The following is a 17888-nucleotide window of genomic DNA, read 5'->3' as shown; positions in this document are numbered from 1 at the left end:
ATTTATGCTTACTCCTCCTTCTTACTCATTGTAGTTTTGGACAAGCCAGCTCGTGAGTCGGGATAGGTCGAAGGCTCATCACACTATCCGAAGATTTTTGGTAAATGGCTTGTAAATTTAAGTATGGCATGTATAGCAATATACCCATTTTGTGTAAATGATCTTATGGTATGGTTGTGAAATGGTTGAGGAAATGCTTGATAATGATAAATTATGAAAATGGTTAGTTTAGATTATGTTTGATGTTAAGGAAAACTATTAAGATACTTAGTGCATAAAACTCATAAAAGGATGAAATTTACCATAAACAGAATACCGCAGCAATACTAACGCGAGTTTGAAAATTTACTAAAATCATAAAATTGAATTTGGTGGTGAAATACATATCAAATTGAAGCTTATTATGTCTAGTTTCACATGAAACAAATGAAACAAGTAAAGGAAGTATATGTTAGAAGATATTTTCATTTAAGTGAAACAGAGTCATAGCAGTTTCTGAATCCCCTGTTCCTACTTTAGAAATTCACCATAAATTGTAAAGATATAATTAGGTGGTGTATTTTATATCCTCAGAATCCTTATTGAGTCTAGTTTTAGTATAAAGAAACCTCATAGTCATATGAATTTTTTACAGAGAGAAATGTGGTTCGTAGTAAACAGAGGTCAGACCAGTCGAGTCTTGAAACAGGGGTAACTTTAACTAATAAACTGTACTAATTGGCCCAACCAAAAATTCTAGAAAAAAATTAGTAGATAGTTTTATGAGTCTAGATTCAGCGAAAATTTACGGATCTTAATTTCGAGTTTTGTAGCTCGAGATATGATTTTTCTTGTGACTGTGACGCAAGTAGCTTAAAAGCTGTGAATGTAGAAACAAATAATTCAAAGTTCTAAAAATGTTAAACTAAGCTTAGTAACACCTCATACTCGACTCCGGCGACGGTCTCGGGTGTGGGGGCGTTACACACACAGTGCCTCGATTACTGATCTCGCACACACAGTGCCTCGATTACTGATCTCACACACACAGTGCCTCGACATCGATCTCGCACACAAGTGCCTCGACATCGATCTCGCACACACAAGCCTCGACATCGATCTCGCACACACGGTGCCTCGACATCGATCTCGCACACACGGTGCCTCGATTACTGATCGCACACACGGTGCCTCGACATCTGATCTCGCACACACAAGTGCCTCGACATCGATCTCGCACACACATTGCCTCGACATCGATCTCGCACACACGATTGCCTCGACATCGATCTCGCACACACAGTGCCTCGATTACTGATCTCGCACACACAGTGCCTCGATTACTGATCTCGCACACACAGTGCCTCGATTACTGATCTCGCACACATAGTGCCTCGATTACTGGTCTCGCACACATAGTGCTCGGTTAACGGAATTTGCACACACAGTGCCTCTAATCATTCGCACACGTAATGCCCATATTCATTCGTTATTACCCATTGAAAGGACTTAACCAAGTCTATAAAACATCATATATGTACACTTTTAAACATATCATCTCATTTAAGTTTGAATTCGTATAGAAATGAACACTTAAATTTTGCTCAAATTAAACAAGACGAAGCCTACTAGGCACGAAGGTCGAATACACGTCACTAGTATGATTGCTCTTGAACTTAGTCGGATACATCACTCTCAATTCCCATGTACATATACACATATAGCAATACACATTTGTATATCATTTACATTACTTGAATACAAGCACAACATGCTTATCGACCACTCAACTTCCAGTTCCATAGCCACATACAAAAATCACATTTATAGTCATAACACTCTTTCAAAATTGCATCACCTATACCCTTAATTCAATCCAAATCAAAATTCAAATACGAGTACATGATACGTACCTGATCAACTTAATAATTTAGGCGTATCTAAGTGAAGTTATATCACAAATTCTCATAGTCAGAAGCTTGCTACAGCTCGATCGGGATCAAGATTCATTACAATACAGCAACCACATTTTAATAGTCAAAAATCATCACACTATCATTTTATCACTTTATGGCATGTATAAATAGACTCACGCGTGCTACGTTAGTCCTAGAATCGACTAAACCGTAGCTCTGATACCAATAAAATTGTAACACCCCGTACCCGAGTCCGCTGCCGGAGTCGGACACGAGGGGTTAACGGCTTAAACCATTCACTTTCACAGTCCATTTTGGAGAAAAAAAAAATTAGATAATGGGATGGATTAAGTGTGAGTGATTCTATTATTCGGCTTGACTAAATAGGTGAGGTAATGAGTTTGACATATTGATATGTTTTGTATTTGTGATAGTTATTAGTAGCTTTGGTAAAGGAGTAATGTTCATTAAATGTATATTTGGCTATGATGGTGAGTTGTTTTAAAAGTGTTTTATGGCATGATTTATGTGATGGAAATAATAGATAATATGTACGTGAGCATTCGCTATTGTTTTAGGTTCAAGTTGACGAGTATGAAAATTAGTCTTATATGCATAAGTAGTTAGCAAAGTGGTTAAGCTACCGAATTTAATTATTAAATGAGTTCTAAGCTTGCTGAATTTTGAGATGTGATTAGGAGTGAATTTGACATGAGCATATTTTGTTAATGATATATTGATAAATGTTGAGTTATGATACCATGAAATGAACTTAATTATCAAATTGCGAATGCGTTTATAATTAAGTAAGGTTAATAATAGAGCAATGAGTGGCTAGTAGAATCTAGTAGTCTTCTTGTTATATTCGCCATGAGTTTGTATAATTGGTTGGTAATAGATTAAATTTGTTTATGCAAGCTCAAGAGCTTAGGAGTCTAATTCGGAAAAAGAGAACAAGCTACCTAACCGAATAGTCGATTTGTAACCGTTCGCAATTCCCGAGGTAAGTTATTAAGTATATGAGTTTGATTCCTTTGTAAGTTTTAAATGATTAAACGTTGAGTAAATTCAATCATAATAGGACATAATGAGTTGATTTAATAAGATATGATGTGGCCATGATATGTCTTAAACCCAAGTGGTAAGTTCATAAGTGTTTGGACTTGAAATTTAAGAGCAAATTGTGATAATTTGCTTGAACAGTAGCAGTAATGTGATTTTAGAAAATCACTATAAATTGTCGGTGTGGAATTATAGGCTGAGTAAAATATGTAATCAAAGCTTAGTTGGTCTAGTTTCTTATAAAAGAGACTGTGGAAGCAAAGAAATTTTCTATAAAGAGATATTTAAAGTTGTGCGAGACAGTGTCGGATTGACTCCGAAATTCCCTGATTTGTTTTTGGAAAATCATTATAATTTGTACAAAAATGGTTATAAGATAAGATTTATATGCTTAGACTCCTTAATGAGTCTAGTTTCAAATGGAATCAAATAGAACACATTATGAATTCTGTACAATGAAAAATTCGATTTGTAGCGAAGAGTGGTCAGATTAGTCAAACAGTGAAACAGGGGAAACTTTAAGAAAAATCTGGTATTGATTGGCCAAACCTAAAATTCTGAAAATTTTATGGGTGAAAGATATATGAGTCTACATTCGGGGAAAATTGACGGCAATTGATTTTGAGTTTTGTAGCTCCAGTTATAAACAACTTAATGACTGTTGGTCAGAAAAACTGCTTGTAGTGAATATGTGATTTTGTTGTAAACTTTGATGAAACTATTTGAGTTGCTTATAAGCTATTGCTGCAATTGATGTACAAGAAAATATGAAATATGTATGATATACATATATGTGTGATAAGGCCTAATGGCCGATGTGGTGAATGTGAAAGTGTACGATATGTGATGAGGCCTAATGGCCGATGTGGTGAATGTGAAAGTGTATGTATATGTGATGAGGCCTAATGGCCAATGTAAAATATATGTGTGATATGCATATGTGGTAAAGCCGAATGGCAAATGTGAATGTTGTAACATGTGATTAAATGTACATGAAACTTGAATATGTTCCGGCGAGACCCGATGACTACGTGTGGAGATTATGACCGGTAAGACTTCTTTTATAAGAATTGCTTATAAAAATACATAATGCGAAAGGTCAAACAGTATGTACTCCAAGTTTATATGTGAGCTTGATTTAAACCAAACTATAAGGTAGTTATGTGATGTATACGAGAGCAATCTATGAGACTATTCCTATGATTATGATGAGATGTGCATATTTGGGTAAAGGGGTGGTATGCCAAGGAAGAGTGAAATAAAAATACGAACAACTATGTTATAACTTGATTGTTATCTGTTGGCACCGCTTGAAACTTACTAAGCATTGTAATTCTTACTCCGTACTTTGTTTCCTCTGTTTTATAGATCTCAATTGGAAGCTACAGGCTCGGGGATCGTCAGCAACTAGTCACACTATCACTATCCTTTGCTTGGTATCTGTATGTTTTGGAATATCTTATGGCATGTATAGAATAGACTAGTAGCGAGGGGGGATATTCTGGTTAATGTATATAAGCCATGCGAAAATGGCTTTAAGTATACTTTGATCATAGCACTGTAATCATTTTGTATGTCGTCCATCAAGAAGTATGGAAATGTTGGTAACGGTTAGTCATGGGAATGGTTATTCATGATCATTTTTGGTATATGTATGACAAACTCTAGTTGATCCATGGAGGATCATGAAATAGGTAAAGTTTACCTCAAAAATAAATGCTGGCAGCAGCAGTGATGTGAATGTGAAAAATCTCTAAAAATAGTAGGAATGGAATTAAATAGCAAATAAATTATGTAAATGAACCTTGATGAATATACTTTCATATGGAAGAAACGAAACGGTCATATTAGTTGTATGTTAAGAGATATTTAGGTTTTCGTGAAACAGGGCCAGAACGGTTTCTGGATTCTCTGTTCCGACTTTGGAAATTCATTGTAAATTAACCAGAGATAATTAGGAGTCATGCCATAAATGTATAGATTCCTCTTTGAGTCTAGTTTCTATATAAACAAACGGCATCAGTATTTAAGCCCTGTACAGGGAGATATCCAAATTGTAACGCATGAAGGTCAGTGTAGTCGCACCCTGTAACAGGGAGGCTTTAACTAATAAACTGCACTAATTGGCCCGACCAAAAATTCTAGAAAAAAATCTGTAGATGGATATATGAGTCTAGTTTCGGGGAAAAATTATGAATCTGATTTTTGAGTTGTGGAACTCAAGATATGATTTTTAAAGTGACAGATACGCAGTTAGCCAACTGCCTGGAAATTTTTTTTTTTTTAAAATGGACTGTGAAAGTGAATGGTTTAAGCCGTTAACCCCTCGTGTCCGACTCCGGCAGCGGACTCGGGTACGGGGTGTTACATTGCCAGATTCGGGCTGTACTAGAACTGGAGCTTTCGTCAAATGGGTTTTCAATTGGTCGAAACTTTTCTGACACTTTTCCGTCCATTCAAATTTGACATCTTTCTGAAGCAGTTTTGTCATGGGTGTGGCTATCACCGAGAATCCTTTTACAAACCGTCGGTAGTAACCAGCAAGCCCCAAAAAGCTCCTAACTTCGGTAACATTCCTTGGAGGTTTCCAATTGACTATGGCCGAAATTTTGTTCGGGTCCACCCTGACACCCGATGCGGACACCACGTGCCCCAAAAAGCTAACCTCTTTCAACCAAAATTCACATTTACTGAACTTTGCGTATAACTGCTTATCTCGTAAGATTTGCAACACTAGCCTTAGGTGTTCAGCATGTTCAGTTTCATCTCTCGAATAGACCAAAATGTCATCGATAAATACAACTACGAACCGATCCAAGTATGGCCTGAAAATTCTATTCATTAAATCCATAAACACCGCAGGGGCATTAGTGAGCCCAAACGGCATCACCAAGAATTCGTAGTGACCGTACCTTATTCTAAAAGCGGTTTTGGGTATGTCCGATTCTCGGACCCTCAACTGATAGTATCCCGACCTCAAATCTATCTTTGAAAACACCGAGGCTCCCTTTAATTGATCAAACAAATCGTCAATTCGTGGCAACGGATATTTATTCTTTATCGTCACTTTATTGAGTTGACGGTAGTCGATGCACAACCTCATGCTTCCGTCCTTCTTTTTCACAAACAATACTGGTGCACCCCACGGAGAAAAACTCGGTCGAGCGAAACCTCTATCCGTCAATTCTTGCAATTGAACCTTCAATTCCTTTAACTCCGTTAATGCCATACGATACGGAGCTATTGAGATCGGCATAGTGCCCGGCACAACCGATGCGAATTCCACTTCTCGAACCGTGGCAATCCGTAACTCCTCGAAAAACATCCGAATACTCACAAACCATCGATACCGATTCGAGTTTCTTTTCCGTCTCTTTACTTTCCAACACATACGCAAGGTATGTTTCACACCTTTTTCACATATCTCCGGCGGTCATAGAAGATATTATCGCTGGCACTCCTTTTAAATCGAGACTCGACTCGGACTACCTCATTATTTGCACTCCTCAAATCAATGGTTTTCCTTTTGCGATCCACCATCGCATCATGTACGGTCACCAATCCATACCAAGAATAACATCGAATTCATCAAATGGTAGAAGCATCGGATCGGTAGGAAAACAGATTCTCGAATTATTAGGGGCATCTCTTGCACACTTTATCAACGAATACGTATTGACCCAAAGGGTTTGACACTTGAATTACGAACTCGAGAGACTCAACAGTAGAGTCTTCTTGGATGCTAAAGTTTCACATACATATGAATGAGTAGAGCCGGGTCAATCAATGCAATCACACTAGTATCAAAGAGAGTAAAAGTACCGTGATAACGTCGGGGAGGATGCCTCCTCTCGTGCGCGGATGGCATATGCTCTAGCAGGAGCTCGGGTCTCGGATCGAACAGCCGTATCGGTGGCTCCCCCGATTACCACCCCTACCTCCTGAAACCCTCGGGGTCTACCTCTAGTCGTCGCCCCACTAGATCTCTTGACCTTGCATCTTATTCTTCTCATCTAGCTCGTGCAATCCCTAATGAAGTGGTCCTTCAACCACATCCGTAATGAGCAGGATTAATGACTTACCCCAACATTCACCTAGGTGTCGTCTTCCACATTGGGGACATTCAGGTCTCTCTTGACGATTATTGCCCACACTAGCTACCGATGTAGCTCTGGAGTCCGTCAATGGTCGGGCTCTAATGGAAATTCTGCAATCGCCCTCGACTTCATTGGTGTCCTCCCGAACCTCTTTGATGAGAATGGAGCTTTACTCGTTGATCTTTTACGGTAATCTCTTGCTTCAAATTCAGCCTTCTTCTTCTCCTTCCCAAGTTCTTCCGCTTGCGTGCTCGTTCGACTAGTGTCACGAACTCCTTTATCTCCAAAATTCCCACTAGTAACTTTAACTCTTCATTCAATCCTTCTTCAAATCTTTTGCACATAGCAACCTCATCAGCCACACACTCCCGAGCATACCGACTAAGTCTTACGAACTCATGTTCAGATTCGAGATCTGATCATACGGCCTTGCTTGAGTTCCAGAACTCCTTACGCTTCGATCGATAAACCGTTGACTAATATATTTCTTCCGAAATTCGTTTGAAAGAAATCCCAAGTAACTTGTTCCTTTGGGACTATGGAAATCAAGGTCCTCCACCAATAGTAGGTCGAGTCTCGCAACAAGGATATAGCACACTTAAGACATTCATCGGGTGTGCATGACAGTTCATCAAACACTCTAATGGTGTTATCAAGCGTAACTTCGGCCTTTCGGCATAAATCGGTAACTATGGCCTTAAAATCCTCGGCCCCACGCTTCCTAATCAAGTCCACGGTGGTTTACTCAGCCTCACAGGATCGAGAATCGATGGAATTACGGGCTCTTGGGGTGGATTATTTAAATTCGGAATGGTTGGACAGCCGGATTGGTTCGGGCATATTGCGCGACCCACTCATTCATCATGGTGAAGAAGGCTTGTTTCGCCCTTCATTTTGATTATTCGCGGATGACTGATGCTCAACAGCGGTGTCCCTTGCGCAGAGCAGCCGCTACACTTTCAACGTCATCCGCCAAGGGTCTCTCTATCCCGGTTCCATCGCTAATCAAAACAAAAATTTCAACCGTCAGAAGTCATCACATTATTAAGCACTAACAATTTGGCATGTATAGCTAGACTCACACGCTCTATGGTAGTCCTAGAACCGACTAAACCATATCTCTGATACCAATAAAATTGTAACACCCCTAACTCGTGACCGTCGCCGGTGTCGAACACGAGGGGTTAACGGCCAAATCCTCTCAAGGTACCAACCAATTTGACATTTCCAGTCAGGCTGGAAAACTGCATCACCGTTGCCTTAAAAATCATATCTCGAGTTTCAAAACTCAGAAACTAGTTTCGTAAATTTTCCCTGAATTTAGACTCACATACCCATCCATGGATTTATTTCTAGAATTTTTGGTAGGGCCAATTGGTACAGTTTATTAGTTAAAGTCACCCATGTTACAGGGATCGACTGCTCTGACATTCGCGCGTTACAACTTGAATATCTCTCTGTACAGGGCTTTAATACTGGTGCCGTTTGTTTCTAATGAAACTAGACTCAAAATGGAATCTGTACATATAAGGCATGACTCCTAATTCTTTCTGGATAATTTATGGTAAATTTTCAAAGTCGCGACAGGGGACCCAGAAACCGTTCTGGCCCTGTCTCACGAGAACTTTAATATTTCTCAGTATACTGCTCATATGGTCGTTTCGTTTCGTCCATATAAAAATAGATTCATCAAGGTTCAATTTCATAATTTACTCACTATTTAATTCTACTTCTACTATTTTTAGTGATTTTTCAATCTCATCTCACTGCTGCTGTCCGCAACAGTTACTGCAGTAGACTATGCCAATTTCATGAATCTTTCCTTGGCCTTAATCATCCATCATACATGACACAAATTATGGCCACCTTATCAAAATCAGAGTTTCTAAGACTCGTGGCTATAGGTTCTAGCATCCCACTCGACGACCCCATAGGCCATTTTCACATGGCTTAAAGTTTACAACCCACAATTCGACAAAATATAATAGCCTATACATGCCAAATGTTCTTCAACAACGAAAACAATACCACAAGATTTCAGCGGTGTGATGACTTCAACGACGGTCCCGATCACGCAAACAATAAGAGTCCGAGAGACCTAAAATGGGTGACAAGAAAACACCGAGTGAGTTTACAACTCAGTAAGTCATAAGCATTCATCAATCCACTGATAAAGTTACTACAACATGTACAACAAACGAGGCTAGGTACTCATCCATATCGAATCTATACCATAATACCTCGGACCTTTCGGTCCAATCTCGTACCAAGTCATACATCCACATTTCATATTCTACACAACAAGATAATCGAAGCATTTTTACACATTAACTCATTTTCCAGCACAACCATACAATTTCAATCATCACATAGATTTAAGGCTTACCAAATTCAATCCCCAAGCATGAACGAATTCTCTATTCGTCATGAGCTCGAGGTACTTACCCGATCCGCTGTCCATACTCAATTCAATGGAGACACACCCTCCATATATATAGCGTACGCACACACAGTGCTTACTACTCGATTTCGCACACTTAGTGCCACGCAAATTTAAGCCCGCACACATAGTGCCATACCCTTCGAGCTCGCACACCCAGTGCCGTATTTTTCCAGCATGCACACTTAGTGCCATATATTTCCAGCACGCACACTTAGTGCCAATCTCGTCACCATACACACGTATTACCTGCACACATAGTGCCGAAAGCAAACTTTCTACACATTCCACTATTTCTTTTACATTCAACAATTATCCTCATTCCATACACATACAATTTCATTTATACATATATAGCATTCCATTAAACACAATTGCATAGATTTTCCAATCATTTAAGCAATATCAAACATATGTGCTTAATGACTTACCTTGTTTGGGGTAGAACGGTTCCAAATCGGCTACTCGTTTGCTTTCTCCTTTCCTTTGTCCAATCTAGTTCCCCTTTGCTCTTGAGCTAAATCAAACAATTTACCTCTCCATCAAACACAAACATACGACATTCACATGCATTATTATGGTTATTGCCGAATACTTAACACAACTAAGCTGAAAATTTACTCAATCTCATCTTAATTTATTGCTACTTATTTATCAAAGTTTCCAATACAAGGTATTTAACACCTATGCCCATTTATACCCCATATGGCTGAATGCTTCATTCCTTACCCAATTAACCATCCAACAATTTTTTTCAGCCTCATTACCACCCTTTTCATGTCTAATTGTTTAAATACTCTCAAGCTCATTCACAAGTACTATTATACTTCTCATTAAGAATTAATCATTTTGCAACATAAATTCTATAGCATGGCCGAATACTCATGCACACACACACATAACAACAAGAACTCAATGGCACAAAATTTCCTTTTGTTAAACATTCGAACTCACTCATCTCCATGCTTTCATCACAACAACATTAAAACACTCACCAAGGAAGACAACATGCATGGCCGAATGTTCTAGTCACCTCAAAATCACAATTTCTAACATGGGTCACCTTATTTATGGCTTAGAAACCACATGGTTGCTCTCTTTTCTCCCTTAGAATCGCCAAGAAGAATCAAGAACAAGGACTTGTTTCTTTCACCCATTTCTAATTATTCCTTACATCATAAAGGCAACAACCATCTCCTTAAACATCCTCCATGGCCGAACACTTGTATTACTACCACCTTCAAATTTTTTTTGACATGAGCAAGTAAAGGACTTAGTAACTAGCTTCATACATGCAAAGATTTCAAAGACTAACATGGATTCCATACCTTAGTTCAAGCTCAAGTGACCGAATGCTAAGTCTTCCCTTTTCTTCTTGAAGGATCGGCTAAGCTAGGAGGAAGATGAACCAAACTTCTCTTTTTTTTTTCTTTGCTCAATGCACGGCAATGGGGAGGGGGCAACCACACATACCCCTTTTTTTTTTTTTTCTTCCTATTAACACCAATATAATAACCATTCTAACATCATCCATTAGCAAGACATGTTGGGAACATGTTTCCCCTTGCCCATAATTTGTCATGGCCGGCCATCCACCTTAGGAAATGGGATAATTGACATGCAACTCCATTTATTTCACTTCATGCATTATTAGGCCACTTCAACATTTGCCTATCTCATTTCTAAGTTTTCTCACACAAGTCCTTTCTAGTGAAATTCACCTTTATAACACTAAATCAATCATCATAAAATGTCATACATGAGCACACACATATTATAGGCATCAAAATAAATTTTTAATTATTTTTATGCCTCGGTTTTGTGGTTCCGAAACCACATTCCGACTAGGGTCAATTTTGGGCTGTCACATTCACGCCACTTCCATCATTCTAGAAGGCCAAAATTAAACATCTAAAAATACTAAGCTAGGATTCAAACCTTGGACCTCCTTGCTAGCTACTAACGCCACCTCTCTACTCCCTAAGTAGCGTCACTTAGCCACTCCTCCACAAGGATTTTTGATGCTATTTTTCCCTATTTTTATTTGAAAGCCCAACTGCTTGCCAACCCTAATTCTTTTAATAATTAAACTATAATTTCATTTATTCCTATGTTCGAACTCAAACCTTAATTAAGACCTACTATAATTACCACAAGGCTAGGAACATAAAACACATTTTTTATCAAAACCGAAAACAAAGAAAGTTTGGGATTTCAGGATTTTTAGGTTTTGGGATTTTTGGGGCGTTACATCCTGGAAAAGAGTTTATCCACAGTGATGCATCACATGCTGGTTTAGAATGTGTGTTGATGCAAGAGGGTAAGGTGGTGGCTTATGTGTCGCGTTAGCTTAAGACGCATGAGGCGAATTATTCGACACATGACTTAGAACTGGCCACGGTGGTATTCGTACTGAAAATTCAGAGGCATTACTTGTACGGTGAGGAGTGTATCATTTACACGGATCACAAGAGCCCTAAGTATCTTCTCACATAGAAATAGCTAAACCTTAGGCAGCGTAGGTGGATTGAGCTGCTTAAGGATTATGATTGATTGATTGAATACCATCCAGGTAAGGCTAATGTGGTAGCTGACACACTAAACCGTAGAGTTGTGACTGATCTGAGGGCGATGTTCACTCGTCTCAGCTTGTTCGATGATGGTAGTCTGTTGGCCAAACTTCAGGTTAAAGCGACGTGGACGGAACAAATTAAGGGTAAACAGTTGAAGGATGAGTCACTGGGTCCTCAATTTCGACAGATAGAGAGTGGGGAAACTTTAGATTTTGGATTGAACGGTGAAGGGATACTGTGTTTCCATGGGAGAGTCTGTGTACCTAAGGATATTGAGTTGAGGTAGTCTATACTGTAAGAGGCACATAGTAGTCCTTATGCTATGCATCCAGGTGGAAATAAGATGTATGTAGATCTTTGTGAGGTATATCGGTGGTCAGGGCTTAAGCGTGATGTAACCGACTTTGTGGAAAAATGTCTGACTTGCCAACAGGTTAAAGCAGAACATCAGTTGCCTTCTGGGTTGCTTCAACAAGTTAAAATTCCACTGTGGAAGTGGGAGAGGGTGACCATGGATTTTGTTAGTCGGCTGCCCTTAACGCCTTCTAAGAAAGATTCGGTATTGGTCATCGTGGATCGTTTGGCCAAGTCTGCCCATTTCATATCGGTTCATACTGATTACTCACTACAGAAACTGGCTAAGCTATATGTATCGGAGATAGTGCGACTGTATGGGGTATCGGTCTCTATTATATCTAACTGGTTACTCACTTTACATCTCAATTTTGAAAGAAGTTGCATGAAACACTAGGTACAAGGTTAGACGTCAATACTGCGTTCCACCCTCAGACAGATGGTCAGTCAGAGAGGTTGATTCAGATATTGAAGGATATGTTAAGAAGTTGTGTAATAGATTTCTGAGGCAGTTGGGAGGACTACTTGCTGTTAGCAGAGTTTGCCTATAATAATAGCTACCAGTCTAGCATACAAATGGCACCTTGTGAGGCATTATATGGCCGTAGGTGTCGTATTCCTTTGTGTTGGACTGAATTGGGTGAGCGGCGTATTCTGGGTCCTGAATTAATTTCTGATACTGAGGAAAAAGTTAAACTAATTCAGGATCGGCTGAAGGTAGCATCAAACAGATAGAAGTCATATGCAAATCTGAAGCGTAAGAAGATTGAGTACTCGGCGGGGGACTTAGTTTTTCTTAATGTCTCACCGTGGAAGAAGATACTGAGATTTGGTCAGAAGGGCAAGTTAAGCCCTAGGTTTATTAGGCCGTACTATATATTGAAGCTTGTAGGACCAGTTGCCTATCAACTTGAGTTACCTCCAATGTTGGACCGGATTCATGACGTGTTTCACTTCTCCAAGCTGAGGCGATATCATTCGGATCCTACACATATTGTCTCGACCAAGGAGATTGAGGTTAGGCCAGATCCGACTTTTGATGAAGAACCAGTGCAAATTATATATCGTGATGTGAAGGTTTTAAGAAGAAAGCCAGTTCCGCTGGTTAAGGTACTATGGTGTAATCACAGTTCTGAGGAAGCCACATGGGAACCCTAGGAGGCGATGCAACAACAACGCCCTCATCTGTTTTGACAGGTAAATTTTGAGGCCAAAATTTTCTTTTAGGAGGGTAAAATTGTAACGCCCCAATTTTTCAAATCCCGAAATATCATGTTAAAAACTATTGTTGTGTGTATGTGATGTGGTAGTATGCTTGCTTAGTGGTTTAGTGCTTTGGGGGTGTTGAGGAAGTCATGGGTTCAAGCCCTGGCTTAAGCAATATTTTTGCTTCTTTTTTAATAAACCCTTGCCTCCTGCTAGTAGACTTTTAAATTAAAGAGAGTGTTGCATGGCATAAAAAGCTTGCTAGTCTAGTGGCAAGGGGCGTGTGGAGTGTTCTTGGGGTCTGAGGTTCGAGGCATAGCAATGCAGTAGAGCATTTTATTTTGTGCTGTGCTGTATGGGAGGTTGAGTGCTAGTAAAACTCTGAGCTAATGGGTCACTAGAATGTCTGAGGGGAGGAAAGTGTGTGTGTGGCCGAATTTCAAGAGGATTTGGGAAAGAATTTGATTTTGTCAAAGGAGAAATTTGAAGAGAGATTTGAAGAGGGGATCATAGAGTAGGGAAGTGGAAGTTGTTGGCCAAAAGTGGGATTCTCTTAGTGCCAAAAGGGTCATAGGCACTAGTACCGAATATGTTTAGTTTGCTCTCTTTTTCGGTGTCTATTTGCTTTCTTTTGCCTCTTCCTCTTTTGCTTTCGATTTTGATTCTACTTTCGGGTTTGTTTCTTCCTTGTTGTAGAACTGCCAAAATTTGTTGTGGACCATTTGGTACTTTGGAGTGATTGTTGTTTGGTTGCCGAATATTATCCCCTTTTTGAAGTCCTCCCTATTGCTCTTGTGTTCGGTTTTGGGCAAGTTTCATTAACTCTCTTTCTTCATCTCTTTTCCAAGCCGATTCCCTCTCTTGGTCAATTGCACCTCTTCCCTCATTAGACCCTCTTTGCGATTGACTTATTCCCTTTCTTTCCTTCCCTCATGTTCACTTGCCAAATACCCCATTGGTTCTCCTTTCCTCTTATCATTTTTTTTCATTTTAATCTTCAATCATTTTTGCATATACTTATCCCCTTCAAGTTTTTGGTTTCTGCCAGTGTTCTTTGATATTGGTAAGTACTCATGAATCTCTCTCTCTCTATCTCTCTCACTCTCTCTCTCTCTCTCTCTCTCTCTCTCTCTCTCTCTCTCTTTATCTCTGGTTCTTTCTATTGGGGAAATCTTTTGTCTGACATCTACTTTTCATTGCCAAACACTGCTAGTGAAGCCTCTATCAGCTTGCTTGTACTCTCAACTTGTGTGAGTGAGAGCCGATTGTACTTCCTCTTAATTTGGTTCCTGTGGTCATGGTAAGGGGCCATTCGGTTGATATACAAGTAATCCCTAAAGAGTAAGGATAAGGCTCTTGGAACGAAGTAAGAAAACAAGCCAAGTCGACTGATCTAGGCCATTGAAAGGTAATCTTATGGTAAAAGAATTTGATTAAGGCTTGTTTTCTACTCGGATGTTAGGCAGCTAACCAAAGTTTTTGATGAAATAGGTTGGGAGTGCTCATAGTCTTGTCGCGTTTATGCAATCAGGTGTGTAATCACACTGCTTCACTCATAATGGGAAAAGTTGGAAAATTGTTACCATTGATGCCACATGGTCGTGCACCGACCCGTGTGGTCCTCTAAAAGCATAAGCGATTTCATGGGCATAGGTCATTTTAGGCCACGTTGGGCCGAAATGGTTTGTGTGGGCCCCACGGGCTCTTGTGCCTCACAAGGGTAAACCACACGGATACCTGGAGTAGAGTGGGTCAGGCTGTGTAGTTCACACGGTCAAGTTCATTATTGAGCATAATGGGCCACACAGGCGTGTGGGCCATATGGGTCGTGTTATGAGCATTGGGGCCTACTCTTACTGTTTGTTTGATTAAGGTCGCACGGGTTGCCCAAGGCAACTGTGGGCCTACTGATGGGCCGGTAAGTACGCTTAGACCCCGTATTGTCGAAATGACTGTTGTACCCCTAGAGGTAAAATGACTGATATACCCCTATGCTATGTTTGACTGTATTAGAGCATGACATTTTGCATACACATATATATTATGATATGACATGTTGCATGGGGGTGGGTTTGATATATATTGGAAGAAGTGTACTGTACTGGCAGCTCCACGGCAATTACTGAATAGTGCCTCAACTAGTGCTATATTTGGAGCGTAGGATGGCTGGGTCAATTTTATCCCCGCATGGAGTGTAGGGATGGACGGAGTTGAGTGCAGAGGATGGATGGGTAGGATTTTTGTTGCATTTCTGTTATTGTTACTGTAATGGGCTCACTGATACTGTTATTGTAATGGGCTAAGGCCCACACTGATACTGGACTATTACTGAAACGGGCTTAGGCCCAAACCATCTTGCCTATTGATTGTTTGATTAGTGAAAAGGGAATTACACGCTGAGTTTTCATAAACTCACCCCTCTGCTTTCCTGTGCAGGTAATCCCTAGATGAGTCAGTGTTGTGAGGGATTCAATAGGGGCCACCCGACTGATTTTGATTATTGTCTCGGTTTTATCCTTTAAGTTAATTAATTTTGGTTTTTGTTTATGTAATAAGGCCTCTTAAAGTTTTATTTTTAAATTTTGGGATTTCCAATTGTTTGATTATATTTGCTAGCTTTAAGACGCGAGTTTTCAAAAGGATATATGTTTTCAAAATACCACGAATACACAAACGTGTCTATGTAATAGCCCGATTTAGGGCCTAGTCGAAATAGTGGTCTCAGGACCACAAATATGAAGTTATAGAAATTATTTTATTATTATTTTGGAGTCATAGCATGTTTATATTAGTACATGAAAAATTTGGTGAGTTAATTTTGACGTTTGTGAGCTCGATTGTGAAAAAGGACTAAATCGCATAAAGTGTAAAAGTCCTAAATTGATAGATAAAGGTGTTAAATAGCTAGATAACCTAAATTTGGGGCCTTTAAAGGGTGATCAGACCCCTAGAAATAGGGTGGCCGGCCATAGGAGACATGTGTGGTCAAAATATTTAATTTTTTGTGGGATTAGGTAACCAATTTTGACTAAAATAGAAAATAGAAAAAGGAAATGATATCACTCTATTTCCCATTTCTTCTTAGCTGAAAATATCAGCAATTTTTGGGGTTTTAAGCTTAAAAAATTTTCAGCAACTTGAAGCGCTCACAAGTAAGTGATCCTAATGGCTTTTCTAAAATATTTTTGTACTTTTGAGACCCTTGAAGCATGAGTTTTCAAATGAGAGTGCTATCTTGCAAAATGATCAAGAGTTTAGGGTTTTTCCATGAAAGAATTTGTATTTTTTGCTGAGTTTTTATGGAAGAAAATGAGTCTTGGTTATGTTATAAACAACTTTTGTGAAAGGTGTTTGCATGAAAACACCTAAAGGACTATTTTGCATAAGTTGCAAAATAAGTGATAAGCGTGTAAAATAGTGGGAATTTTAGGTTGCTATAAGAATAAAAAGAGTACAGCTAAGCTTAAGAGGCGAATAAATTCGATAAAAATCGATTTTCGGGCATAGGGGTAAAATGGTCATTTTGCCAAAGTCTAGGGACAAAATGGTATTTTATCGAAAATGTGAATTTTCAATTGTCTAATTGTAATTAACGACTAAACGAGTGTATTCTACTAATATAGATCAAGGATTGTCAAATCCAAACCAAGACCAGGGGAAAGCCAAGCAAATCGACTAAACCGTATAGTCGCTACATTTTGAAATCCGAGGTAAGTTGTATGTAAATAATATAACTACATTGCTACTATCCATACTTAAATTGTCATTGAATAGATATCGCATGAATTGCTTGATTTTGAGATTGAGAATGTGTAATGATCATTGAGATAGTAGAATTCTCATTGAGACCTTAGGAAGTAAACCAGATATTCATGCCGTATGACTTGGGTCGTTTGTCTGAGCTAGTGTAAGACATGTCTGGGACATGCATCGGCCACATTATGAGAGCCAGTGTAAGACCATGTCTAGGACATGGTATCGGCATTGAGACGAGTGCTAATGTAAGACATGTCTGGGACATGCATCAGCCTCGGGACGTAAGCCAGTATAAGACATGTTTGGGACATGCATAGGCTACGAGATGTGTCAGTGTAAAACCATGTCTGGGACATGGCATCGGCACGGTTATGTGAGAACTAATGTAAGACCATGTCTGGGACATGGCATCAGCCTCGAAGATGATAGCCAGTGTAAGACCATGTCTTGGACATTGCATCAGCACTTTACCCATGATTGAGGCCTATGGAATATCCAGTAGTGT

The 17888-nt window shown here is 39.4% G+C and overlaps 1 protein-coding gene across 1 annotated transcript; it reads left to right on the top strand.

Annotated features, from left to right (window-relative positions):
* The first annotated feature begins 12125 nt into the window (after positions 1-12125).
* LOC128290562 (uncharacterized) lies at positions 12126-13579 on the top strand. Its single transcript, XM_053026265.1, has 5 exons — positions 12126-12291; positions 12400-12461; positions 12564-12736; positions 12819-12960; positions 13178-13579. Exons 1-5 carry the CDS (start codon positions 12126-12128, stop codon positions 13577-13579), a joined length of 945 nt encoding a protein of 314 aa, XP_052882225.1.
* Positions 13580-17888: the final 4309 nt, after the last annotated feature.

Source organism: Gossypium arboreum, chromosome 3 (genome assembly GCF_025698485.1).
Source record: "Gossypium arboreum isolate Shixiya-1 chromosome 3, ASM2569848v2, whole genome shotgun sequence".
Lineage (NCBI taxonomy): Eukaryota > Viridiplantae > Streptophyta > Magnoliopsida > Malvales > Malvaceae > Gossypium > Gossypium arboreum.
The sequence above is the reverse complement of the archived record's forward strand: the minus strand, read 5'-3'. Positions and strand labels throughout refer to the sequence as shown.

Excerpts from the sequence above, each read along its gene's own strand:
- LOC128290562 (XM_053026265.1), top strand. The coding sequence starts at position 12,126 with ATGTTCACTCGTCTCAGCTTGTTCGATGATGGTAGTCTGTTGGCCAAA. Across the intron at positions 12,462-12,563 it reads GGTCAGGGCTTAAGCGTGAT|TGGGAGAGGGTGACCATGGA; the intron begins GTAACCGACTTT and ends CCACTGTGGAAG. Across the intron at positions 12,961-13,177 it reads GACTACTTGCTGTTAGCAGA|CGTAAGAAGATTGAGTACTC; the intron begins GTTTGCCTATAA and ends GCAAATCTGAAG.